We start from the raw sequence: 27172 nt of genomic DNA, 5'->3' as shown, positions 1-27172 counted from the left end.
CTCTGGGATTCCAGTACAGAATTGGTATTGATCGATTACACCAGAAAGTTTTCCAAAAGCAGCTGTATGGGTCTATCGAGCCAGAGCTGCATTTACAGTGAGCCGGGGTCTCTGTGTTGAAGCTCTAAGTTAAGTTCTGAATATCACTTTGCACGGTCCCCACCTAGTACAAACGGGGACAGTGCAGCCTCTCTGCAGCAGCTTACCAATGCCAGTCTGACACTAAGCCCCAGATAGTCACAAAGGGTTATCATTTTTCAGCTGTTTCTGTTTGAGAGTATGACTATTCATAGCATATTCCACAGAAATTTAGTCAAAGCTAAAGATTCCTCGTAGAGAGTAACTCCTGCTTACAAACCATCTACCCAGAAAAACTCTTTCTCCACCACCTTACATGAGCAGTTTTATACACTCTATATATTTCTATATATATACACTTGTACTCTTTTTCATTCCCAACCCTTTGCCTAGTAAGGACTTTTCACTGGTGCTGCCTGCAACTACTTGTATTAAGGTAAACTTCAAGTCACTGTCTTTCAGCACAGCCCATGTGTAGGCCCTGGTTCACAGGTTCCTCCAGGAAAACCACGGAGTCTTCTCCTGCTTCAAGGTGGACGGAGCTTTGGGGGATGATCTTGACTGCCAGCCGTGGCTTTCACTGTGCATTCTTGGTTAAAGAGGCCTCTGGGTGTCATGCTCTCGTTATCCTTGGTGGGCAGTGGGCAGGGATGATCTCCTCCTCTAAGGTAGCAGAAACTCACCTCATCTTGAAGTTTCCATTCCTTTGACTTCACAGCTTGCTGGGCATGTCTTTGGTTTACCAGTGGGTTTTAAACTGCTTTAATTCAAGTGGAGCTGCCTTAGAAAATAACACGGTCTTTTCCTAAATAACTGTTATGTTTCTGATACTACACTGGAAGTTGCTTTAGATAGTTGGTCTCATTTAATTCTAATAACCCTATGAGATGGGTAGGAGGAGTCACATTTTAGAGCAGAGTCGGGCCCTGAGAGGATGCTTTGTACGCCGAAAGTAATGCAGCTAAGGAATGGTGAGGCGCAGACCTAGTTCCAAAGCCCAAACTCTCTCACTGCACCCTAGGGCCCTCCGGGTGTTTGCTCTGTTTCAAGTTCCAGAATAGCCACATCACAGCACTCCTTGACTTCTCCAATTCTGATTTTGCCAGTGTGCCCTTCTATCTTTCTCCTATTCACATGGTCCCTGAAATTAAATTTGAAGACTACTGCAATGTTTTCATTGAATATTCCTTTTTGCTGGTGAAAAAATCAGGAAAGAAAGTGGACTCCCATTAGATATTGTGGCTATACTTTCAAGCCCTCAGTCTCCTTCCCACCACTGTCTCTGCTTGCATGGCTACTTAGATCGTTTCCATGCCATCAAGACTGCGGAAACAGCACCGCTGTTTATTTCCACTTCCTTAGAAAGCCAACACCAACAGGTGCTGCTGCCCTTCTCCTAGAACCCAACAGAACCCTCAGATTCCAGTATTTGTGGCCTATAGGCTTACCATCTTGGGCTGTGCCTTTCCAAGACAGATTCTACACAATTTCCACTTCTTTCACAAGCTGCCTAAGAACACTATGGAACTGGTACATCAGTGTTTATGTGACTTGATATCTCTTTAGCTTTCACAACTCTCGGTCCACACGTTTTGTTGTTGGAGAGCTCCTAAAGGTTAAGAACAGCACATTCAAAGCATCCTTCTGCTTGCATCCAAAGGGCATCCGGCATCCTTGCGAAGTATCTTACAGCACACAGACTGATTAGAAATTCAGGGGTGCTATGGTCCCTGAAGCAGATGCTGCCCATTCAGTTCTTCAAATGGAAACCCCTGTGAGTGGTTATCTCTGGGTGGTAGGACAATGGATAATTCTTTCTTTTGTATAACTTAAGTTTTCAGTCTCTTTAATATAGAACATTTTATTTAACTGGGGGGAAGCAGTTTTTTTGTTTTTTAAAGAAAGAAATACACTGCATGCACTTGGATTTCTTCTTCAGTTACACTTAGAGAGAGAGACACATTACCAAGCCTCTCTCTTCTTGTCCTAAATTTTCAGTACTGTGTTTGAGGCTGTCTGGCCTTGGTTATAGTGGCATCAGTCTGGCTGCGCTGTCAGTGTTTCTGCTTTCAAGGTAAAAAGCAAGAAGTCAACAGTGTCCAGAGGGGAGAGGGGAGGGGATTTCAGGGGAAAAGGGGATGGGTTTACAGGAACAAGTATAAAGGACACATGGACAAAAACTAAGGGGAGGGTGGAAATGGGAGGGAGGTGGGGAGCACTGGGGGGTGGGCTGGGATGGGAGTAAAAGACAGAAAACTGTACTTGAACAACAATTTTAAAAATAAATAAAAAAATAAATAAAAATAAAATAAATAGCCCTGGCTGGTGTAGCTCAGCGGATTGAGCACAGGCCTACGAACCACATGATCGCGGGTTCGATTCCCAGTCAGGGCACATGCCTGGGTTGCAGGCCAGTTCCAAGCGGGGGACTCATGAGAGGCAACCATACACTGAAATTTCTCTCCTTCTCTCCTTCCCTTCCCCTCTAAAAATTAAAATAAATAAATGAAAAAATAAAATAAATAGAAGTTAAAGGGAAAAAAAAGCAGGAAGTCAGAACAAAGGAAAAACAACCATGGTGTCACTGTTTAAAACCATGTAAAAATAACCAAGGTGCAACTGTTTACCAGTAAAATGTTAAAAAAATATTCAGAGGCCAAAAAAAGACTTTTGAAAAACATCAGCAGACGTCTCCAAGACTGGCAGTTTTCAGCATCCTAGACACAAATGCTTGTGCCTAATGACTGACATAATCACATCTACACAGCCCTACTCCAAGCTGAGAGACACAGAATGTATAAGGTGAATTATGGTTCTGCTTTACGTTCTGCTCTCACCGTGGTGCAGGAAATTAGCATGCAACAAAAAGATGAATTTGAGTGCTGAAAAAAGCAACCATAAAACAGAGTCAGTTGTTTCAGCACTGGATGGATACACAGTAGGAAACCACTCATTTTGGCTAAAGTTTTAACATCAAAGAGACATTCTGTCTCTCACTTGGACAAAAGGTGTTATGACTAGTAATCCAAATCTGAAAGTGGAGGAGGCATCAGGAGGGAGGAATGAGGAGAAACGTACCGTGCAAATATGAGGCCAGTGCTCACACTGTTGTAAAATTCCTTGATTAAGTTCTTCTTTATATAACTCTTTGTAAAAATGTGGAAGCTTAGACATCCAAATGCCATTGTTATGCTTGTTTAGCATTTCCTTTATGCGGTTTTGAACCTCATCCATTTTATAAGTGTAAGAGGCAGGAGACATGACATTTGGTTTTTCAACAGTCTGATTTAAATTATCTTTAAATTAAAAAAAATAATAGAATTAACCAAAATGCTTAATTTAGGTTATTCCCATTACCTAATAATTGTGTCTTTAGGCTTTGTTATATGTCAGGCTTGTGGGGGTCAAGAAATTTAAAGGGAGCAGTATTAGGCAAAGCAGGACCACGACAAACTCACTCCAAGTTTTAGCCAGGAAACAACCAGCAGGGTCAATGGCCGCCCACAGAGGGAGCCTAGCCCCTTTAGTTTTCAAGGGTACTTCACTTAATTTAAACATCAGAATAATCTTGCTTCGTGAAGAATAAACATTATTTAACTAATCATTTTCTAACTGCAACTAAGAAAGGTTAAATTTTAGACAATAATGGTTTATATGCAATGATGAATTTAAAACTATATTCCACAAGGCACGAGGATAATAATACCTTAATAATAAGATTAAAGAAGATTTTATAAAAATAATAAATCATCCAGGTTTTAAGCTGTGCTCAATTTTCCCCTTTATTAATGAGAAAACTAATTCAGCAGCAATACAGCTCAAAAATGATCCACTTACAATAATCATCCTAGCCGCAGTTTATAAATAAAAGGTTTGAAGCCCACTGATAACTATTAATGATTTGTTTTTATTTACCCAATTCATATTATTTATCTTTCATAAGTGAATATTTATAAGGTGTTGACTGGCTCTCTTACTCATTTATTTTTTATTTAAAATTTAGAGTGCCTGAGTCAATACCCTAAGACAAAGAAATTTGAGTGTTCACAATAGTTGACAGTTCTGGTATTTTAAGAACTATGAAATTCATTCCAAATCTCTTTTAAATTTCATTGGAATACAGAGCAGAGTATTTTTAAGAATTACCAACTACAAGCAAAATACATTCATATCTTAATCACAAAGGAGTTCTGCTGGGATTCAACAATTTTAATTTAATTTACTTTACTTTTAAGCTGCCTGGTATAGACACACAGACTGGTGTGAGGACCTGGGCCTCTAAGGAGGCCAGAAAGCCAAAGGGCAAGCCGGCCGCTTCACCCCCCCTCAGGTCAAGGTCTCAGCTTGCTGACACACACTTTGGCTTTGTGAACAAAAGGGCCCAGGATGCCCATCTAAGATGCCTATTAAAAGCACAACTAAAGCCCTGGCTGGTGTAGCTCAGTGGATTGAGCGCGGGCCTGCGAACCAGAGGATCACGGTTTGATTCCCAGTCAGGGCACATGCCTGGGTTGCAGGCGGGTTCCCTGCAGGCCAACTCCCAGCAGGGGACGCATGAAAGGCAACCATACATTGATGTTTCTCTCCCTCTCTCCTTCCCCTCTAAAGATAAGTAAATAAATAAAATTTTTTAAAAAGCACAACTAATTTATTTAATACGTTCTTCCCAAATAATGATATAAAAATGCCAGGAAAAAATATGAATTTGTCAGAACTGGCCAGGCTGCACTGAAAGTGAGAGCATCGGCCACTGATGGACGGCTGGAGTGTTTGCAGATGCACCTGCTCTATGGCACCTACTGCGTGACCAGAGCTCCAACGTCTTTTGTCACACAAATCAAGGAAGTGACCTGGGCTGGCGGGAAGAGTCGTATTTAAGTGTGCACACAGGACACTTGTATCGCTTATCACCCTCTCACTCATTAGAGGGTAAGATTTAAAATTCATAAATATGAAATTTAAATTCATTAAATAGTTTCAGATACACCATCATCTAAAATCTGGGAACCTAAACTGTGTGAAATGACCACTAATATGTACATATGAATATAAATGATTCCTCAGGTTAAGAAAACAAGAGACGCATATCAGCTGCCACGTGAACTGCAATCTCCTGAATAGGTCCCTTTGGTTCTGCAGAAAAAGTTTATTCTAATTTAAAATGATTTACAACCTCTAAAGGGTAGATAACTACACTGAGTAGTCATGTTTCAGAAAATGCATATGTTAAGTAACTGACATAAACAAAAATCATATTGCTCAATTAACTTATTTAAGAAATACTGTAGATGTGTTCTTATGGAAAAAAATGATTTCAACTCAGTAAGAATCACACTTAAAGCAGCAAATCCTTTACAGTGACATTTAAATGACATGAACACAAGTAGTAATTCTGGAAACACTGGGTCTGTCCCTCAGGTGGGGCTACAGGTGGGGGATTTACACCTTGCTTGGAGGAGACAAGGTGATGAGTCAGTGCATTTCTAACCTTCAGATTCTTTGCCTTTATATTTGTCTCCAACTGTCCTCTTTATAGCCCCACTGGGACTTTATAACTCAAGGAATCATTTATATTCACATTTAAATGCCCAGAGTATCTGAAATGACTTCATGAGTTCACATTTATGCACTCTAAATCCTACTCTTAATGAGGAGGAAGGTGACAACAGACATGAGCATCTCTGCAGGGGACATGGGGAACAGAAACAGAATAGGTCTGGCGTGAGGAATGTCTCAAGTCAGAATAACGATGATATCATTAAGGTATTATTTTCTCTTTAGATCACGTCACTGCCTAACTTACAGAAATGAGAAAAGAGGGAGGACAGATATATTCCAAAGAGAAGAAAGTGAGAGCAAATGTCAAAAGCCGCCCCAGAGAGTTTTCTTAGGGCTCTGAGGCTCTAGAAGCCGAAATGCATGGAAGCTAATGTTTAGAAAACATACCACTCATTTCTTTAGTGCAGGTCCTTGAGAGATGCATCCGAAAAGGAGGTGGGAAGGATGCTTTTGGGCTGAACCTAAAGTATGATTAAAAAAGTACATTAAAATTTAAATAATAAAATCAATACCAAGTTTTAAACACTCTACTTTTCATTAGAGTCTCTGGCATGGAACAGGAAAACAAATCGTAAAATATTTCAAAATGAGCTGAAACAACAATATACCTGATCCAGCTTTCATGTTTCATATTCACCCAAAGAAAAAGTATTAAAATCTAAATTTAAACTAGGACTATAAAAGAACTTGGAAATCAGAGTTCCAATTAATCACCTTTAAGGAACAAGCAATACAAAGTGACAAAAAATGCAAAGAATAAACAGTTGAGCATAGAGACTATTTTGGAACATAACTAAAAACTGAAGGACTTGCATTACCAGATATTGAAATGCATTATAAAATTCCAATGCTTAGAATAATTGGACAGATAGGTAAAACTGTAGAGAGCTCAGACACATTCCATTTACATTATATCTTAGCACATGATGAAAGTGGCATTTCAAACCAAAGAAAGGATTGCTCAAATAAGTACTTAGAAAAAAATAAACACAGATTTCCCACCTTATACACTCACCAAAATAATTTATATGAATTATATTGGATATATATAGCAACATTTTTCCAAATATGAGGACAAAGAAATAAGGCACACACACAGACAGAAGTAGTTTGTGTTCATGTCTGTCTCCCTCACTAGACTCCATTAAGACACTAGACTCCACCTGTCTTAATTACCAGTGATCCCTGTGCCCAGTGCTCAGCACATGCAAGGAAGAGTGAATTTTGTAGGAATGAATGCAATCATACAGAATTTATGGTTGTTTTTTTTCTTTCAGCACTAGAAACTCTGCCATTTTTCCCTTCCTGGTTGTGGATGAGGAATCCACTGTCACTAACTGGTATTCCCCTATAGGTGACCTGCCATTTCTCTGCCTGTTTTCAAGTTGTTTTCTTTGTCATTAGTTTTCAGAAGTTTAATTATGAGGTGTCTTGGTGTGGTTTTCTTTAGATTCATCCTATTTGTAATTCTCTAAGCTTCTTAAATATGCAGGTTTATGTCCTTAGGCAAATTTCAGATGTTTTCGGCCATTGTGCCTTCAAATACTCATTTGAGCTTCACTCTCTCTTTTCCTTCTGAAATTATGACAATATAAACATAAGATCTTTCTAATTTTTCCCATAGGTCCCCAAGGACTCTGTTAGTTTTTTCCCTGTAGGACCCTCAGGATTTGCTAGCTGTTATTTTATTTTGGTTCAATTTTTTGATGTCTGTTTACTCTGCTGTTAGATTTGCTAATTTCTCTTGTTCTAGCTTCAAGCTTACTGATTCTTTCCTCTGTCATATTCTTTCTGTTACTGAGCTCATCCAGTGCATTTTTTTTTATTTTGGTGTTGCATTCTTCAGTACTATAGTTTCCATTTGGTTCTTTCTTTCTATGTTCTATTTCTCTGGTGAATTTCCCACTTAAAAAAATATTTGCAGTTGCTCATGGAAACATTTTTATGATAGCTACTTTAAAATCCTTGTCTGATAATTTTAACATCAGATGCATCTTGGTGTTGGTGTCTGTAGATTATCTATTCTCATTCAAGTATCATTTTGCTCGTTCTTAGTATAACAAGTAGTTTTGTTTGTTTTTTGTAGACTGGACATTAGGAAATATGTTAGGAGCCTATGGATCCTATTTAAATATCCAATTTTAGCAAGTATTTACCTTGTTCAGGTTTAGCACATAGCTCCTAGCCCACTTTTGCAGGCTGTGTGTCCACTGACAGTTTAGTTTTCAGGACCCATATAGTACTATTATGGTGTGATACATTCACCTGCTGCTGCTGGGGCTTCTGTTTGGTCTCTCCAAGTGCTGCCCATGGGAGCAGAACGCACTCCCTGGGCCTGGTGCTGCTAAATGGGAGGGGTAGAAGCTGGCTGCAGTTTAAAGAGCACCAAGTTGGGTCCACTGTTTAGGCTGCTGTCGGGGCCTCCACATAGTCACTGCTGGCACTACCTGCAGGGATCGAAGGCTCTTATCTGGGCCACCTAGTGCCACTAGGTGAGAGATAGGGGACACCAGATCATGGTGTGGAGCATGCTCCCCAGGCCCCACAATGCAAATTCCAAAATTAATTACTGTTGGGGACAGCCCTGCCTGGTTTCAGGAATTGTAAACCATCTCCCATGTCTAAGGTTGTGAGCGACCTCCAGAATGTGAGCCACTGAGGAGACAAGGCTTGTCTCTGGCAGCAAATGCTGCCCCTGCTTCACATCCCTGCCCCCAAAGTATGGTCAGATGGTCAGAGACAGGTGAGACCCCTCAGAGGAGGGGCAACCTAGGCCAGACACGATCACTTGGGAGGCCATCATGGAAGGACTCGGGGGTCTGCGACAAAGAGGGAGTGATGGACCCTCTCCCCAGGGCTGTGATGAAGCCTGAGTCCCCATGTCTTCTGGGAGAAGCGCTTCCTGGCTCTAATCCACTTAAGCCCAAAAACCTATGATGGGGAAGGTGGTGCATGGTGGGCTCCCTGCATAATTAGGCCTGAGAAGGAACATGTGAGACCTGCTTTGTTTAAGAATGTTTTTAGTTAGATGATAAGGGCCCGAGCAGAAAAAAGAGTTTATGTTCCCAAAGTCCTGTAGCCTTTTAGCTGACAGGCCCTGATTTAGAAGAAGCCCTAATGGTTCTTTGTATACTATCTACTATTTACTGCTTGACAATGATTAATAAGCTGTACCTGAACTCCTGTGCAAAAATCCCAATAAAAGCCTGACTAGGCAAGCAGCACGCTCTCTCTCCCCTTGAGAGAGTTGCCAAGGCTGCTCCAAGCCACTCTCCCCTTGAGAGGGTGGCGAGGCTGTTCTGAGGCTCTCCCCCCTTGATGGAGTAGCCTTGCTGGCCCTTTTCCTCCATAGGACTCAGTAGTCTGTGTGAATTTGTCTCATGTCTCATTCATGAAGCCACGGGCACTGCTTGTCAGTGCACGTGTCAAATTACAAGAAAGGTCTTTAGAAAAAGTTGTAAGTTACACGGAAATAGCATCTTGGGATAGTCTGTGAGAACTCTTCAAGTGAATTTCACAAGGAGAGAATACAAAAAATGTGGAGAAAATATAAAATGGAGATATTCAGAGAATGATATTCACGCAGCCAGGAAAAGCGGACTTAGTAGCAATGATGCATTTCTCTACTACATGTGAACTTAGGTCAGACAAAACAGAAAGTACTTCCTTGCCCTGAACATAACATTTTAACACTGATTACCCTAGGTTTACTAACCCACTCCCTTCAATCACAGTGCAAATACCTGTTGCTGGCAGGCCTGGGCACAGGCCTCTGTACTGGAATGTCTTTGAATACTTCACTCCCAACATTTGCATGCAATGTGTAAGGCGGCATTTCAGCATCATACTTAATTCCAAGAGAGTTTCCTCTGTCTCTTGATAGTGTTGGATTAGGCTTTTTGCTGATAGAAAAATCTGAAGAAAATCCTGGCTGTCTGAGAGTTGCTTTTGGTTTGCCTGTGAAGACAGATACACAGAATGGAATGAATTAGTTCCCCAAACCCTAGTTTCATCAGGCCACACCTGTGTGCAGATGTTTTCTGCGGGTCTCCACTCTCTGAGCGGTGTGTGAGAACGTGAGGAAGTAGCCACTCAGGCTGCTTAGTGGAGGAGGTGTAGGTTGGTGAATATTTAACGATGAGGTTCTTCAAAATGTGGTTTCACCTACTAGACTAGCCAGCTCCCTTCTCCCTACTTACCAACTAACATTTCGGTGGCAGCCTCCTCACGCTCTTAAGGATGCAGCACACTCCATCATATCTCAGTCCTCCCATCTCTTCTCCATCAATTTAAACTCTTCCCAGCACTTGAAGTCTGGGTTCAAGTCTTCTCTTCAAAAATGAAGGCCTCCATCACCATTCTGACTCACCTAAAATGCTAACTGAGGCATTTAGGCATCTATTCTTTCCTATTACCACTGAATTATTTCTTTGAATTCAGTTTTAGGACTGACTGTAAGTTCAGTAAATGCAGGCTGAGTTGCCTATTTAACACCTTTGTATACTATATAATTCATGTTTTTTTGAAAATAGAGGACTTATACTAAAAGAAATGCTTTGCTAAATAAGACATTAAATCACAGTTCTTGGTTCATCCAACACTCTGGATGTGGCTTTCCCTCAAATAACCACATTTTGCCATTAGCTTAATTAAAATCTCCTCTGAGGCATTTCGCACTAAGTAATTATCTCATTTAGTAAGTCATACTCACCATGTTCACTTAATTTCAAATGGAAGTACTAGCTTCAGGATTTCACCCTTCACATACGAATGTTAACAACTATACATATTTGTCACGAATACAAGCAATATTTCCATTAATTCCACATGTCAGTGTATGCATACATAGGCTTAAATTTTTTTAGCATATAAAAAGACCTTACCTTCCAGAAAAAACGGCATGGCTTTCTTTACTCTCATCTGACAATTAACTTGCCGCCCAGTTTTCCTTTTAGAACTCCTCTGACGAGCCACTAACTGAGCGATTCTCGCAGTTTCTGAGCAGGCCACAGCATAACAGGTGATCTATTCGTGAGAGGAAAAGTGAGAGGAGAAACGTTGCTTAGACACACTAGTGCCCAGAGGCCAGTTTTTAAAAGTGGATCTCAGCGAGTTTCCATGTCCCAAATCAAGCTGTATGCAAATATTCACATCTCTCTCTCCTTGATAATATTAGAGCAAAACTATATTCTCTAGAGAGAAATCAAGTACATGGAATAATCTTCTTTCCTTAAATTGAAAATTTAATTTATTCCTTAACCTGGTATTTATTAAGCATCTACAATGTGCTAGGTACTATGCGTTAACAAATGAACCAAAAGAAACTCATGATCTACATGTTTACCTCATATAATCTGTGAGATACATTTTATTCTATTTTAAATAATGAGGGACGGAGGCTCAGGGAAGTTAGCAACTCTCCCAAGCCACACAGCTAGGCCAGCTTTCTGAATCCAGAGTAGGTACTTGTAGCTGCTGTGTTGCATTACCTTCCAAAGACCACTCAGTCCCGGTCTTGCCACTGCACAGATGAGCCGGGTGACTCAGGGCAAGTCAGTTCACCTCCCTAATCTCAGGATTTGCAGCTGTGACGCTGGGTTTCACAGGGCTTCGATCTGGGGTTTTTAAACTGGCCAGTGGTGCCCTGGGACTCCACGGAGGGGCCTCAGGGGCCTCCCGTGTGAGAGCCAGGCTGAGCAGACCAAGCGCCAGGACCCTCTGCTCCTGCTTAAACCCCAGCAGCTCAGCTTTATACCTTTTTGGAAAAAATTGGCGTGACATACAGGATATTTAAAAAAATACTTTTAAAAAGTACATAAACTACTAAGACTAGGTCATCTCTAAAGCCCCATCTGCTGTGTAAGTCTTCGACTCTAAGCTGAAATCAAGAACAGGAAGCAAAACCAAGCCAAAACAGGTTCCTACTCTTTGGGCCAGGATTTGTTCCTAAAAATATGTTATGAGAATATAATTCGAAAAAAGAAAAGTTACATGCCCAAATATGTTCACTAGGGGCTATTCTAATAGTCAAAACCTGGAAACATCAAAAACATCCAATATAGGGAAAGAAAGAGTAAGTTATAGTTTAGTAACTATATGAAGCATTATTAATTTATTAATTCATTCAGACATTTCATCATTTGTACATTCAACATATTTATTAAGCACCAGCTATTAGGGATGAAAAACAATCTCTCATCCTCAGGAAACTTATGAAGGACAAAGAGACAGAGACTAAATAGAAAACATTGTGTCAAGTAGCACTCCGGATGTATAACAAGATGCCGAGTAGAAAGCACAGCTTAAATGGTTTAACTCCCTCTGGAAGAATGAGGGATGCTGAAGAAAGTTTTTTTATTAATATAATATTTAATTAATTTATACCTGCTCCTTACAGTAATTATTACAGATTAGGTGAACCTCCCCTCTGACCACTCTCCCGATCAGGAGAGTGAGGTGCAATGTGAGAATTTAGAAGAGTCTGTTAGCTTGGTGATCAGGAGGTCACTGACGACCTGAGGAAAGAGCTGTAGCAGGCTTTTAATGGATGGGTGTGATGTTTGGCAGTTAAGGTCTCCAGTAGTTATTTCATTTGGATGTTGAAACTGCATAAACCTCAATTTTAAAATTTCTTAATATGGTTAGAATCTTATTTTTACAACAGAAGGAACTTGAGGGGTTAACCAAAGGAATCAGAATCCGGGTTGTGCTTGCATGTTGCTCTCTCTCTCTCACTACCAATCCCAAACCAGTTTTCGCTTTGACTTCTATCACAGTTATGAGATTTCAAGTGCCAGACACGCAATGAAGAATTGGTTGACTTTTCTGACGCGCAGTTACCTCCTTACCTCACCAGACCTACTGGTCTCTATCCTGACAACTGCTGGCACACTTCTCAGATAGGCTTCTAGTGTAGGGTAACCTAACTGCTTGAAGGGGATCCAGTCTCCAGTCAAGGATTTGTACTCTCCTTGAAGCCGAGGCAATGCTATTCCATTCTTATGAGACTGTAGAACAGCTCGTAGCATTTTTGAAACCAGATCAGCTTCCAGCATCTTCACCTATAAGAGCACAGTAGAAGATTACTGTGAGATGATTCATTAGCTTGTGAATTCAGGTTGATTTTCAGAGTGTACACTAGATTATTCCATAAATTGTTACTGGATACTTTCTGTGCGGTTACAGCACAGGGCAGGAACTGCTCAGGTAGAGAAAAGCACAGAATACTACGAGAACACAGAGGAAGGTGGAAAGGCGCAAAGACTAGCCTGTGGGAGTAAGATACCAGGGAATGTTTCCCAGAAGAGGGGAGGCTCAGAAGAAAACCTGAAGAACAAGAGAATCAACCAGGCAAGGAGGAAAAGGGGGTGTGTATGTCTGTCAGACATGGGGAGAGGCATCAGCCCCAAACAGAGGGAACAGAAAGCACAAAAGGCACAGTGGTGAGAAAGAAGGACATGGTGGTTCTGAGAGTTCCAGGCAGTTGAATGGCTGGACATGACTGAACAAAGACTCCAAGCTAAGGATGGAAAGAAAGGGATGGAAGGCGTGGGAGGAGGTGGACCCAGAAGAGACTATCATATTACACTAGTATGTTTGCATTTTCGCCAAAAGTAATGTGGGGCCTTAGAGGGATTTTAAGTAGGGGGATTAAATGATAAGCTCTGCATTTTAGCATCGTCACTATTCAGCAGTGGGGAAAATAAATTAGAAGGAAAAAGATTATTGACTTGCAAGAATACTTAGAAATGTGGAGGACCTGAAAGCAGGGCCATAGGAGTCAACAAAAAAAATCAATTTGAGAAGTAATGAAGAGGTGAAATCAACAGGAATTGATTAACTGGTGTGGATAATGAGGAAGGTTCCAAGTTCCTATCTTAGAAGCATGGTGGACAGTAATGACCCACACTAATGTGAGGTAGAGGCAGGCTTGCAATAATGAAAGAGAGTGAATTAATTCTGGACATAGGAGTTTGGGATGCTCACAGGGTGGCCACAGAGCTGTATTTACTAGGAATGTAAGTCAGAGGTCTGAGCTGGTTACAGATTGCTGGCATTCAGCATATATGTGGTATTTGGTGACCAGAGAGTCAAAAACAAAGTTAAGGATGGACCTTTGTGGAAGGCTGTCATTTAAGGAATGGGCATAGGGAGAATTATTTATAAATGGCTGAGAAAAGGGGACCAGAGAACAAGAAGTAAAAAAGGCAGAGTCACAATGTCCCATAAACAAAAAGAAGAGAGAACCAAGAAGAATGGCATGTTCAAAACTGTCATATACTGCAGACAAGTGAGAGAGAAAAATGAAAGTGACTACTGGATTTTGGTACCTAGGAAATCCATGAGGACAAAGGCTAAGACTTTTCATTGATCAGTAACAATCATATCTCAAAATTAAGCACTCAAATCTTCTTTAGAGTAATGGTACACAGAATGAAGACAGATTTGGAGAATGACATTCAAGCTACCAGGAAAAGTGAACTTAGCCCTTCACTAAAGGAAGGAGAAAGAATAAACCATGGACAACTTGTATTTTCCTTCAACGGTGCTACCCAAAAGAACTTCCTGTGATGATGAGAACGGTTCACATCCATGCTGTCCGACATGGTAACCGAGAGCCACATGAACTACCATACTAAGCACCTGAAGTGTAGACAACATGACCGGGAACTGGATTTTAAGTTAAATATAGTTATTAAATGTCGTATTGGACAGCAGAGAATTCTATCAATATCCTCATTTGTCCTTTTGAAAATGGAGACTAAATACCAGCTCAAGTGTGGGCCCTTTTAATTATAAATATGACACTTAAATGATAGCAAGGTTTAAATGGCAAATGACCTAGGTATTCATTATGTACTTCTCTTCATTAAATATTAACTTTTTTTCAAATTGTCACCAGCAGCACCAACAGCATTTAATTAATACAATAGTCTAGGGAAGTCCTATACTAGGTCAATATTCTTATTCTCTCTATAGATAGATAGAAACACACATAAACATACATATTTACATATTTCAAAATCTTTACTTAGGTATAATTAATATACAATAAAATTTACTCATTTTATGGGTAAACATGTATTTTTAATTTTTACTTATTTTAATATATTTTATTGATTATGCTATTATAGTTGTCACATTTTTTTCTCTTCCTTATTCTCCTCCATCCTGTACCCTTCCTCCCACCAGCATTCCCCCATCTTAGTTCATATCCATGGGTCATACATGTAAGTTCTTTGGCTCCTCCATTTCCCATATTTTTCTTAAACTCCCCCTGTCTATTTTGTACCTACCATTTATGCTTCTTATTCCCTGTACCTTCCCCCTATTCTCTCCCTCCCCCTCCCCACTGATAACTCTCTGTGTGATCTCCATTTCTGTGATCCTCTTCCTGTTCTTCCTCTTCCTGTTGTTTGCTTAGTTCATTTTGTTTTTGTTTTTTAGGTTCAGTGTTGATAGCTGTGACTTTGTTCATATTTTTTATTTTCTTCTTTTTCTTAGATAAGTCTCTTTAACATTTCATATAATAAGGGCTTGGTGATGATAAACTCCTTGAACTTGACCTTATTTTGGAAGCATTTTACCTGCCCTTCCATTCTAAATGATAGCTTTGCTGGATAGAGTCATCGTGGATGTAGGTCCTTGCCTTGCATGACTTTGAATACTCTTTCTAGCCCCTTCTTGCCTGTAAGGTCTCTTTTGAGAAATCAGCTGATGGTCTATGGAAACTCCTTTGTAGGTAATTGTCTCCTTTTCTCTTGCTTCTTTTAAGATTCTTTTCTTATCTTTAATCTTCGATAATATAATTATGATGTGCCTTGGTATGGTTGTCTTTCGGTCCAACTTCTTTGGGACTCTCTGAACTTCCTGGACTTCCTGGAAGTCTATTTCCTTTGCCAGATTGGGGGAGTTCTTCTTCATTACGTTTTCAAATAAATTTTCAATTTCTTGCTCTTTCTCTTCGTTTTCTGGCACCCCTATGATTTGGATGTTGGAACTTTTTTTTTTTTAAGTTGTCCCAGAGGTTCCTAAGCCTCTCCTCATTTTTCAAATTCTTGTTTCTTCATTCTGTTCTGGTTGAATGTTTATTTCTTCCTTCTGATCCAAATCATTGATTTGAGTCCAGTTCCCTTTCCTTCACCATTGGTTCCCTGTCCATTTTCCTTTATTTCACTGTGTATAGCCTTCACTTTTCCCTCTATTTTACGACCATACTCAAGCATTTCTATCAGCATCCTGATTACCAGTGTTTTGAACTGTGCATATGATAGGTTGGCTACCTCTTCGTCACTTAGTTTTATTTCTTCTGGAGCTTTGATCTGTTCTTTCATTTGGGCCTTATTTTTTTGTCTTAGTCCTGTTATGTAGTAAGGGGTGGAGCTTTAGGTGTTCACCAGGGTGGGGCAACCCCCATAACTTCATTGTGGTGCTATATATGGGGGAGGGGTCCAAGAAGGAACAATGTCTCCTGCTCAGCTATCCGCCGGCTTTGGAGGAGGCAAAATGTATCTACCTACACCTCCATCTTGGCTGGAAGTCTGACATGTATTGAGTTTTGAAAAATATACACACTCTTGCAATCATTACCACAATCAAGATGCACACATTTTCACCACGAAAAAAAAACCTGCCTCAAGTGGGATACATAATTATGTACAAGTAAAATGTACGACAATAACAGCACAAAGAATGAGAGAGAGGAACTGAAGCACACTAATGGAAGGTTCTTATATCGTATATAAAGTAGTATAATATTATTTGAAACTGGAATATGATAAAGACATAAATTGTAAATGTTAGGGCAACCACTAAAAATTTCAAAGAGGTATAATTAATAAGCCAGTAGTAAAAATAAAACAATAAAAATTCAATTAAAAACCAGGCATAAGTAAAAAAAACTGGAAGGAAATAATAAAGTTGAGAACAAAAGGAAAACAATAACTACAAAGAATAGATAGGGCAATTAGAAAACAGCTAGCAAAATGACAGATTTAAAACCAATCTTGCCAATAATTATATATGTAGATGATCAAAATATTCTAATAAAGTTATAGATTGGCAGAGTAGATATAAAGGCAAAACTTACCAAAGACTATCTAAAATAAGCCTACTTTAAATACAAATAAATAGGTTAAAAGTAAAAAGAAAAAGACATGGCATGCTGATACATGGCTACGTTCATATCAGAACAAGGAATATTGCCAGGGGTAAAGAGAGAAGTTACATACTAATTAAGGAAGTAATTCATCAGGAAGACACAACCATCCTAAGTGAGACTGCACCTACAGTCAGAACATCAGAACACACAGAGCAAAACTGACAGAGCTGAGAAGATAAACAGATTCACAGTTATGGCTGCAGACTTCAAAACTCCTTTCTCAGTTAGCAGAACCAGTAAACAAAAAAATCAGTAAGGATATAGAAGAGCAGAACAACACTATCCACCAAACTAATCTAATTGATATTTATAGAATAGTCCACTCCAACAACAGAATGCACGTTCTTGTCAAGAGCACTCGGTACATTCACCAAGCTGGAATATATTCTGAAACTTGAAACAATCTTTGACCAATTTAGAATAACTGAAATTACACAAAGAATATACTATGACCAGAACAAAATTAAGTTAGGTATCAATGACATTGATATATGTACTGGTAAATTTAATGACATACTTCTAAATAACCAATGATCAAAGAGTAAGGCTCCCCCCAAATCAGAAAATAATTTTAAATAAATGAAACACAATATATAAAAATTTACTGGTTGCAGTTAAAGCAGCATTTAGAGGGAAATTTACAGCATTATATGGTCATGTTAGAAAAGAAAGGTCCCGAATCAGTGATCTAATCTACAACCTTGAGAACAAAAGAGAGTAAATTATAACAAAAGTGAGAAGGAAGAAATAATAAAGATAAGAGCAAAATAAATACTGAAATGATGAGACAGATTTGTAATAAAATAGAAAAAAGTAGAGAAAAATGAAAACAAAACTAGTTTTTTAATATATCAAAAAAATTGATAAATTTCCAGGCAGATTAATCAAGAAAAAATAGCAAACAAGAAAAATATTACCAAAAATGGGATCGAAAAGGGGGCCACCAATTCCTCAGGAAGACAAAACAATCCTACGGACACGTAAAAGAAAATATTATGAACAATTTATGCCAATGTATTTGGAAATTTAGATAAAATAGACAAATTCATTGAAAGGCAAATTCCAAAGCTTATGTAAGTTAGAAGATAACCTTAATATCACTCTATCTGCTAGAGAAACTGAATTCATAGTTACAACCCTTCACACAAGGAAAACTCAAAGCCAAGATGGCTTTATTTGGAAATTATACCTAACAGTTAAGGAGGAAGTGATACCACTTCTACAAAAATTCTTCCACAAAATACAGGGGAAAGGAACACTCCTGAACTCATTTTATGAGGCCAGCATTATGCTGAGACCAAAACCAGACAGACACTACAAGAAAAGCACAGACCAATATCCCTCATGAGCATGAATGTAAAAATTCCCAACAAAATGATGCTGTTCTGAAAAGACAGGTCTAATCCCATCTTAGAGGCTAATCAGAGGCTTGTCTTCTGAGCTGCCCTATATGAAGCCTTCGACTTCCATCCTTGGGAGAACAATTCTAGGTCACTTTCACTAAAATGCACCCCTCTATCTTCCTTATTTCTGCTCTGAAACATGTGTTGATAAGGATCTCCTGAATAGGGCACTTAACAAGTTTGGAGCCCTTAAGTGTAAACTTGTTAAGGGGGAGGCCCAAACACCCCGCCCACGCAGCCTGCCTAGCTGCCACTCAGAATAGTAAAAGCTGGAAAGCTTTGCCCAGCGCTTACTCCTTCAACCCACTCTCTTTAAATGAGGCTTCTTCTTTTGGGACCTAGCCTCTGTCAAGATGTAACAGAAGTCTTTCAGCCTGTATCCTAATTATCCTATCCTTCTGCCCCAACATTCCGTTATGTTTCGAGTGGATATAATGTACGTATTTACAGTGAGCAACTGATAACAAAATTAAATAAATAAATAAACAGTGTTGATCTGTGTAGCACAGAAGTGCTCATCCTTGTTTTTCACTTTCCCCATTCTCTCCAACCATGTGTTTGCTTATCTTCTTTTATTGGCAGTTGATGGATTTTTTCCCCTAAATTACACTTTCCAATCTGACCTGAGACAGGCTCATGTCATACACACGCATCCTAGTTTCACTCCCTTTAATTTACATATTATCATAGTTACAACCCATAATTAAAACCCAAAGAAGTTTAGTATTTCTTTGACTTCATTTGGGGGAGGGATAGGGGACTACAGAAGGTTGTGCCCATGCTTCCTCTTGCTTGTGTCCCTAAGTTAATACCACAATGAAAAGAGCACCTGTTTTCTGGGGACAAATCCCTTCTCCCAGGCCTTGGTGTCCTTACCTGAACCATGAAGGGGTTCCGCATTAGTGGTTCTCACTCCCTACCCCTATCATCACCACCACTGCTGCCACCACCAAGTGATACAGGGAGGTGGACAGACTCACTGATGAGTTCCCCCGAAACCCACCACCTCTTTGAGATCACCCCTAGTCTACCCCATACCAACAGCATCTCCTGCCTGGATCCAGGCAACTGCCTCCGGCTGGTCTCTCCACTCCCACTTTACCTCCTAGGAGCTACTCTCGCACCACGGCTACGGTGATCCTTTTATACCATAAATCTCATCCTCATTCCTCTGCTCAAAACTCGCTAGGCACTCAGACAAAAGACTAAAGTTTTCACAGCATCCAAAAGGGCCCCACACGATCCGTGCCCACCCCACTCCTCTGACCTCAATCCCTCCTTCCCTCCTTTTTTCCCACTCCTTCCACCCCACCCAGACCAGCCTCTTTGCTTTTCCTCCAGCATGCCCTGGACAGCTTCGCATTCGTACTTGCCATTCCCTCTGTGTTGCAAGTCCCTGCTCCAGGGGTCCACACAGTTCACCCCATCCCTTCAGGTGTTTGCTCCAGTGTCACCTTCTCAGCAAGGCCTTCCCCAGCCACCCTTTTCGAAGTCCGAATGGTTATGCCGGCTGCTCAGTGCTCCCTACTCCCCTTTCCTGCCTTCGTTTACTTCTTAGCACTTACCACCACCACCAAATACTCGAATTTGTTGAATTTCACCATCTGTCTCCTCAACTGGAGTGTAAGCTCTGTGAAAGCAGGGTTTTGTCCAGTTTGGGTCACTGCTGAATCCCTAGTGCCCAGCCCACAAGAACAGCTCAACAAACAGTGAACACACGAATGAGAAACTCTCCATCTACCTAACAGCACTGCTTCTCTCTCCTACTCACTAAAATGTGAACTATTAGAGGAATAATCTTTATTTTTAAATTATTTCCACACTTTAATGACAGTCATAACCTGACTGAGACAGCCAACTGTATCACCAGCCTGTGGCTGGGAACCCCCAGGGAGCTTAGTTCTGGGCCTTTCTTCTCTGGGCCAGTGTTCTCACAAGCAGGCCCAGCTCAGGGCCACAGCGTCGCTGCAAGGAGCCCACACATCCCGGTGGCAGTGAGCACTGCTGGAACACTGCTGTCCCACACGCGTTCCTGCTTTTCAAACAGTGTGCAGGTACCACTGGGATTCACACACTCAAGTTGATACTGAATGTACAACAGCTTTGAAGAGCAATGTAGTTTATCAACCAACAGACACTGGACGTACAGCCACTAGTGTGTGAGGGTTCCCAAATTTTACAAAGCTAACAACAAAAAGGACCTTATACTTGAGAAGACTGGGAAGCCATGCTGACACCACATGAATTAAGTATCCCTCCCCTCCCCCCTCCACCCCCACCTTTTAAAATATATGCTATTTTCATAGAATACTAGAATTCTCTATTTGCAAACAACTTCCTGGAAGGAAGGCTAGTCTCTTAGACTGTACGACAGAGGATCTTGAAGCTGGTGAGAAGCAGTAAAGCTCAGTAAAACCTGGAACGGTGAGTGTGATTGTATGTCGTGTTCAGATGCATGTTTTGTTCTCCTGCATGTCAATTTCTTCCAGTTTGGTCTGCAATTCCTACTTAGCAATACCATGTTAGGCTTTGGACAAAAAGAAAGATACAACTAAAGCTTAAAAAATCATTATCATTTCCTAGTCTACTATATTGCTTCAATGCTCTAAGTTTTGTTAATTCTGTGGTTATCACGACATATTTTGAGACTTCCTGAAGATGGCAATGATACTGGAGAACTTTTATAAAAGGTGTAGCATATAAGGATACTTTCTCTAACTATAAAACCCAAGTTTACCCTCTTGGACGTCACCCATTAGAAACAAAAAGGAAGCTTATCATGGGAATGTCAGTTCCCAGTGTCTCAATGGCAAACCTTTAGGCATCCCTCCAAATAACTGTTTCACATTTTTCTAAAGTGGCTTCCCAGATATTTTAAGTTGCCAATACAATCTTTCAAATCCTTTCTCCCTTATTTCTATTCTCTATAAGTGTTGTGATGCATACACTTAGAGTTTAAGAGAATTCAAATTACTTTTATTTTGAGAGTATTATGTAAGCCCCAGCAGGCCACAGGTTAGACTGGGTTGGGAGAAATCAGGCCAGCCATCTCCGTTTTAGATGACAGGTTCTCAGGTTAAAATTCTTAAGGGTTTCCTTAGATAATGAAGGGGCTTAAAAGAGCTGTTTTGACTGAATAAGAATCTTAAACAACAGAGTAAAGAGAAAGTGGGCCTGGAGAATTATTTAAATAGAGTATTTCTGATTTCAAAAACTGGCCAAGGTCAGTTAGCAAAGACCACAGTCAAGGAGGAAGAAAATGGCCACAAGAGATCACAACATATTACACTTGACTTTCACTTCCTTTCTCTTTTTCCTCCTCCTTTCCTTGCCTCTCTTTCTGAGTGACCAGAGTCAAAAGTAGAGTTTACATGTGCTTATAAGACTTGACACTCAGTAGTTAATTAAAAACACTTCCCTAGAGCAAGTGTGGATGGGAAACTACCTGTGAATATATGTATTAAAAGGCTGAGAGTACAATGATATAAGCATTGGTATATGGGAGAAATTTTCAGTATGGTATTAAATTTGAAATACCAGAATTTTCCCAGATTTTCTTACTTCCCTCATTCATATACTCATGAACTGGCAAGCTTGGTAAGAAAGGCACTTCTCCAAGTGGCTTTCTCTTCCAAGATTTCTCACCTAAATAGTAGACAAAAAGTCACTTACTGCTTTAGCAAGTAGTGTCTCAGCAGAGTGGCCCTACCAGGGTACAAGCCCACAATGTCCTCAGACCCTGCCTGGCTGAGGAATGCAGCATAGACGGTGGGCCCAACCTCACCAAGGGGAGCCGAGACACATGGAATTCCAGGGGGCACCTTCACGCCATCTCCTCCAAACTCTTGAGTTTACAAATGAGAAAACTGAGGCCCAGGGTAAATATTCCAGGTCTCACATATTTTTATGGCCAGAAGCACAAGGACCCAGGTCTTCTGGCTCCCAAACCTAGGGTTCTTTTTGGACAGCTGCTCCAAAAGTACAGTAAGCTTCTAAAAGTAAATTTGGCGCTTAAAGGATACTGACAGCAACCCCCGGGTATGGTGAACGACCAGCCCTTAAAGCGGCTGCAAGAGAGATCCGCCACATTCTGACTGAAGGGTGTGGTGCCCAAATCCAAAAGAATTGCCAACTGTTGCAAAATCTCAATGGTCGCAATTGACAACATTTATCCTTTCTTTTTAACTGAGTACCCCAAACTGCTAACATGTATAGGAAGTGAGGCAGGAAGTAGGGGAAAGTAATACCAAACCTGAGAAAAGCAAGATTTAAGCAATTTCAAGAGCTTAAATTAATTCTCAAAACTGTATTTTGGAAATTCATAGCTTTTTTTTCTTTAACACACCTAAAAATGGCCCTGAGGTCAAGTCTTGCTCTGAAAAACCTGGTTCTGGAGTCCTCTAGACACACACAGGCCTTCACTGCTGACCGGTCCTCTCTGGCTCAGTCATTTGCATTTTAACTGCTTCCCGGTGTTGCCCGAGCTTCCTCACTGCTGCTGGTGCCCAAAGGCCTTTAGCCAAGCTGGTCTGCCTCTCCCCTGTGCTTTCTCTTCTCTAAGGTTCTCCCTTCTCAACGATTTCCAATTGTACTACCTGGCTCATCCTCCTCATTGCATTTTTCATGTCATAAATTTGAGTTGTAGAGTGGCACTAAACCCCCAAAATAAATCTGAAGAATTATTATGGCAAACTGAAATCACAGAGTAATCTCTCTTTAATCAGCTACTCAGTTTTTAGTATCTCCTCGGGACATACACTTTTGGCATCTGGACTCTCTTATCCTGGAAGATGCTATTTTAGCAACAGGCCAGGCCTCTATTGTCCAAAATATTTATACTTAAAAGACTTTAGACATCATCCCAAACTCCTCATCTTACAAACTGGGCCTAAGAGGGAAGGCTTTTGCCGAAGACCCTTCCACAGGATTCCTCATCTTGCAACAGTGTGACATGGTACCTTTTCTTTCTAATTGTAGTCTATTTATTACCACCTGAATTCCTTATTTACCAACTCTTTTTAAAAGGAAAGATAGTAATTAATGGCTCAAATGGTGAGGTACAATACTTCCATAGCGTATCTTCAGGAAGCTGTTTTCTTTTTTATTGTCATTGCAAACTCCAAACTATGCGTGCATTACCAAGTTCATACTACAAACATATAAGCAAGGTCTTTCCATAAATCTATACACTAGTCTTGATCCCATTTATGCTACTAAGTACATGTGACCCTGTGAGTAAGTCACTTCAAGTCTCTTTTTTTCCCATGGAAGATGAGGAAGGTAGGTAAGATCTGCGGCTCTCAACTCTCCTTGCAGTCCTTGGAGTTCTGAAGGGGGTATAGGGACCACGGGTTTGCTTCCTCCTGACCAAGCTGCGTGGCTAACATACCGCATTCACTTTGGGGTCCCACTGGGTAACTTGTGCTGATCAGAAGCTCTAATTGGCATATGTACACATTTTCAGCTAAAATGACAAAATAAATTATTTTTAAAAAGGTTGTTTGAAAGATAAAACTTTTAAAAAAATTGGCCCAATGAGAAAATTTTTTAAGGAAGCTTTTCAAAGCACAAAGTGGGAGTAGAGGGTGGAGAAAATAGGTTCACATAAGAAAAGAAACACCAGTTAGATTCCTCTCCACATACCAAGGCATTTCTGTCGTTCCTGCATTTATCTGCTGATCCTAAAAGTGCCCAGAAGCAGAGCACCAGAAGCAGAGCACTCCATCAAATCTCAGTTCTTGAAAATGGCACTTGATCCAACAGAGAGTAGTCACTTAGTGTTGGGATTGTCAAGTCTTTTTCCTTTACATTCATATTGTCTCCAATTAGATTATGCCGCACAGAGAATTTAAACTTCAAGAAGTTTAAATCTCTTGGTACAAAATACAATAGTTCATTCAGCCACACTCAACCAGTACTCTTAAAAGGCCATTAGCAGAGATTACATTTCATTTGCAGGGACGGAAATCTGAAAGCACCACCCACCGCTGCCTCGAAGTCTCACTGTGTTTAGCAAAGAGGAGGCCATGTGCCACCAAAGGGCCCTATACTGGCTACAGGAGATGTGGGTTCTAATCCAGTGGGTCTCAGGAGCAATTCCCTAGACCCAGCACAGTAATTTGCATGTAACTGATGCTCAATGAATGGCAGTGGAGTGGAACTGCAAAAATCTCTACCCTGGGCCACTTGATATTACATAGAGAATTTAAAGATGTCTCACTGCTTCCAAGACACTGAAATCCAATTATATAAATTATGGGAAGTTTGGTGAGAGTTAACATTTCCTGACTATCATTCAAAGGATTTACAGTAGTTATCTCACAAAAGCTGTGCAGACTGTGCTAAATATTTCCATTTAATATATAAAAACCAGGTTCAACGCAACTCTGTAATCTGTTCAAGATCACAGTAAGAGGAGAAGCCCAGATTCCAATCTGGGTCTGCACACTAATTATAGTATACAGCACCGATACCCATCGAGGCAGCCCACGAAGGCAGCTCGGGATAAGTTAGGGACTTGGGTCAAGGTTTCACTGTCTGTCATTAAGTCATTGCTTATTACTAGAAGGAACACTATTCTGTAATTTTTCTACTTGTACAATTGGGCGCAGGTTGAGGGGGCATGGATGACCTGGATGGGTGGTTTGTTGTTTTGCTTAGCTTTGTTGGGGAGTTTTCAGAACACTTTTGAGCCAGGGCCGTTTTCTTTCTTTTTTTTTTTTTTTGTGTGTGTGTGTGTGTTTTTTGCGCGTAATACAGGTATTTCCCTTTCCTACTCAAATCACTGAAATTATTTTGGAGTCATTCCCTGGGTTATTAACGTAAAGTATTACACCCCTCAAGGGGTCCAGAGCAAAAAAGTTGTGTGGGCTCCAAACCTCCTCCCATTAAGTTGAGGCTGAGAACCTGACCTTGCTGGATCTTGGTAGAAGTTAAGACACAACTCATTCATGGATTCATGTTTCCTTCCGAGCCTGGAGCTCTGAGCCCACCCGGTGCTCACGGTTCGTTTGATCCAGTGGATGGTATCTGTGCCCTGCATTACCTTGAGCGGCCTGCATGGGCTGGTGCGTAAAGAAAAGCCCGTACCTCTCCAGAACTTAAAGCCCCGGGTGTAAAATAGCGGAGTTCACGCAGCCTGAAGCTCGGACAGCCCTGGTTCCGGGCTGAGGGCAGTGGCCGGTCCCGCCGGTGCCCGGAACCACTTCCTGGTCAGCCCCTCCCACTCCTGTCCACACCCCCGCCGCGGCATTTCCCCACCGCTCAGTTTCCCGGGCGGCAGGAGGCTCTGTCCGACTCCCGCGTATGGCCCGGCCCCGAGTGGCCGGGGCAGTCCCACCAGATTTAAAACACTGCGCTCTGGAACTCCAGCTCCCCCGGCGCCCGGCCCGGTTTCCGGGGCTTCGGACCGCGGCATCCCCCTGCGGCTACCGGGAAGAGGCCCGTTCCGGCAGCACCCGGGCCACCATCCCGCCGGAGACACAGGTGCGCCGCGTCGTCCCCAAACCTTGTCCGACTTCGCCAGGCACCTGTCGTGCCCTCAGCGGTAGGACCTGCGCTCACCTCGTCCCGGGGGCCCACGGCTGGTCCCCGCGCCTGTGGACCCAGCTCCCGCCGCCGTCTCCGCAAGGGCCACCACCGCGGCCGCCGCCCACTTTCGGTTTCCTCTCCTCGCTGAGCTGCCGCTGCGGCTCGGGAATCACCTCAAGCCCCCGCCCCGCCCCGCTTCGCCCGGCCCCGCCCCGCTCCACCCCGCCTCGGGAATCGTCCAGCCTCGGCTGTGCGCACGCGCGGGCACCCCGGCCTCGTCCGCCCACGCCGGCGTCCGCGCGTGGGAAGGAAAACCGACGCCACCTAGCGGTTTCTGCGCGTGCCCACGCAGGGGCCGAGGGCGAAGACGATTGCAGGGTGAGCTCGGGAGCGCCTCCTCATGGGGAAAGAGAGTACAGACGGGCCGGGAGGGACTGGGACCCAGCTGCTCTCGCCCGCACCGATGCGCTCCTGCTGTTGGGTTCAGTTGTGTTCATTCTCCCATCAGAAGTTTCATTCAATTCTTGCTCATTTAATTTTGATTCTGCTAGACAGCTACCCGGTCCGCTCACTTCCTTTAGGTGTTTCTCAAGCATCGCCCTTTCAAGAAGGGTGGCCACACTCTCAAAAATGTCCATCTCTTTCCATAGTCCCTGGCTCCTTTCTCTGCTTTCTCTCTCCTTAGCACAGTACATGTGTTCTAAATCTTTTCTTGTCTGCTATCTTCCTCAAGTTAAAGATCTATAAGCATGGGGATCTTTGTCTTGTTCCCTAGTCTATTTCCAGTGTCTGGCACATGATAAAGGTGATACAAATATTTGTCAAATCCATTCTAAAATTATTGAACACCTAATATTTATTCCCTTATTTCTTCTGTACATACATTTTACCAACATTTACTGGGCATTTTGGCTTATATTCCTTAAAGCAACAAATGACAGAGCAATTCTAGTCCGAGTTTACCCAAGAACAGTGAAAGCACATGTCCTAAAAAGTTGCACAGGAATGTTCATAGCAGCACTGTTGTCCTGACAGCCCAAAATGGAAGCCCACAATGTCCCACAGAAGGTGAAAGGACAAACAGCATATACCGAACACCTGCTGTTAAACAACCAACTTCCATGGAGTGCCCACTATCTTAAGGCACAAACCCGGGCTTGAGGAGCCTTCGATTCAGTGAAAAGATCTAGTGGATAATGAAAGGGTGGATGGGAAATAGATCATGGAAAGCCTGATAGCCCGTGCTCAAGAGTTTGGGGCTTTTCCCAGAGGCCTGCAGTGGGGAACTGTTCGGTTTTCTTTGAACACTGTTCTCTTTGATGCTCCCACATCTAGTTCCTAAGCCTGCCCAGTGTCTCTCCCTGACACCTCGCTCTGGCTGTCGTTAATAGACTGAGATTTCAGTCTATTTCAGAGCTCTCTCTGCCTTCTCCTCCCTCTG

The 27172-nt window shown here is 41.6% G+C and overlaps 1 protein-coding gene across 3 annotated transcripts in view; it reads right to left on the bottom strand.

The window, feature by feature from the left end:
• Nucleotides 1–25841, bottom strand: part of TDRD7 (tudor domain containing 7) — a 61777-nt gene extending 35936 nt beyond the window's left edge. The window contains exons 1-6 of one of the 3 annotated variants that reach the window (XM_037035689.1): nt 25765–25841; nt 12486–12698; nt 10521–10662; nt 9381–9594; nt 6025–6098; nt 3157–3374 (exon numbers count right to left, since the gene is read on the bottom strand). In XM_037035689.1, the coding sequence (XP_036891584.1) occupies nt 3157–3374; nt 6025–6098; nt 9381–9594; nt 10521–10662; nt 12486–12692 (855 nt within the window). In that variant the 5' untranslated portion in view covers nt 12693–12698; nt 25765–25841. Of the gene's footprint in view, nt 1–3156; nt 3375–6024; nt 6099–9380; nt 9595–10520; nt 10663–11126; nt 11234–12485; nt 12699–25112; nt 25271–25764 lie in introns of those variants that run through there. The other 2 variants (XM_037035690.1, XM_037035691.1) reach the window with 2 other exon arrangements.
• Between the last annotated feature and the right edge of the window lie 1331 nt (nt 25842–27172).

The sequence above is a fragment of the Sturnira hondurensis genome, unplaced genomic scaffold (genome assembly GCF_014824575.4).
Source record: "Sturnira hondurensis isolate 20B ecotype Veracruz unplaced genomic scaffold, ASM1482457v3 Scaffold0022566, whole genome shotgun sequence".
Classification (NCBI taxonomy): domain Eukaryota; kingdom Metazoa; phylum Chordata; class Mammalia; order Chiroptera; family Phyllostomidae; genus Sturnira; species Sturnira hondurensis.
The sequence above is the reverse complement of the archived record's forward strand: the minus strand, read 5'-3'. Positions and strand labels throughout refer to the sequence as shown.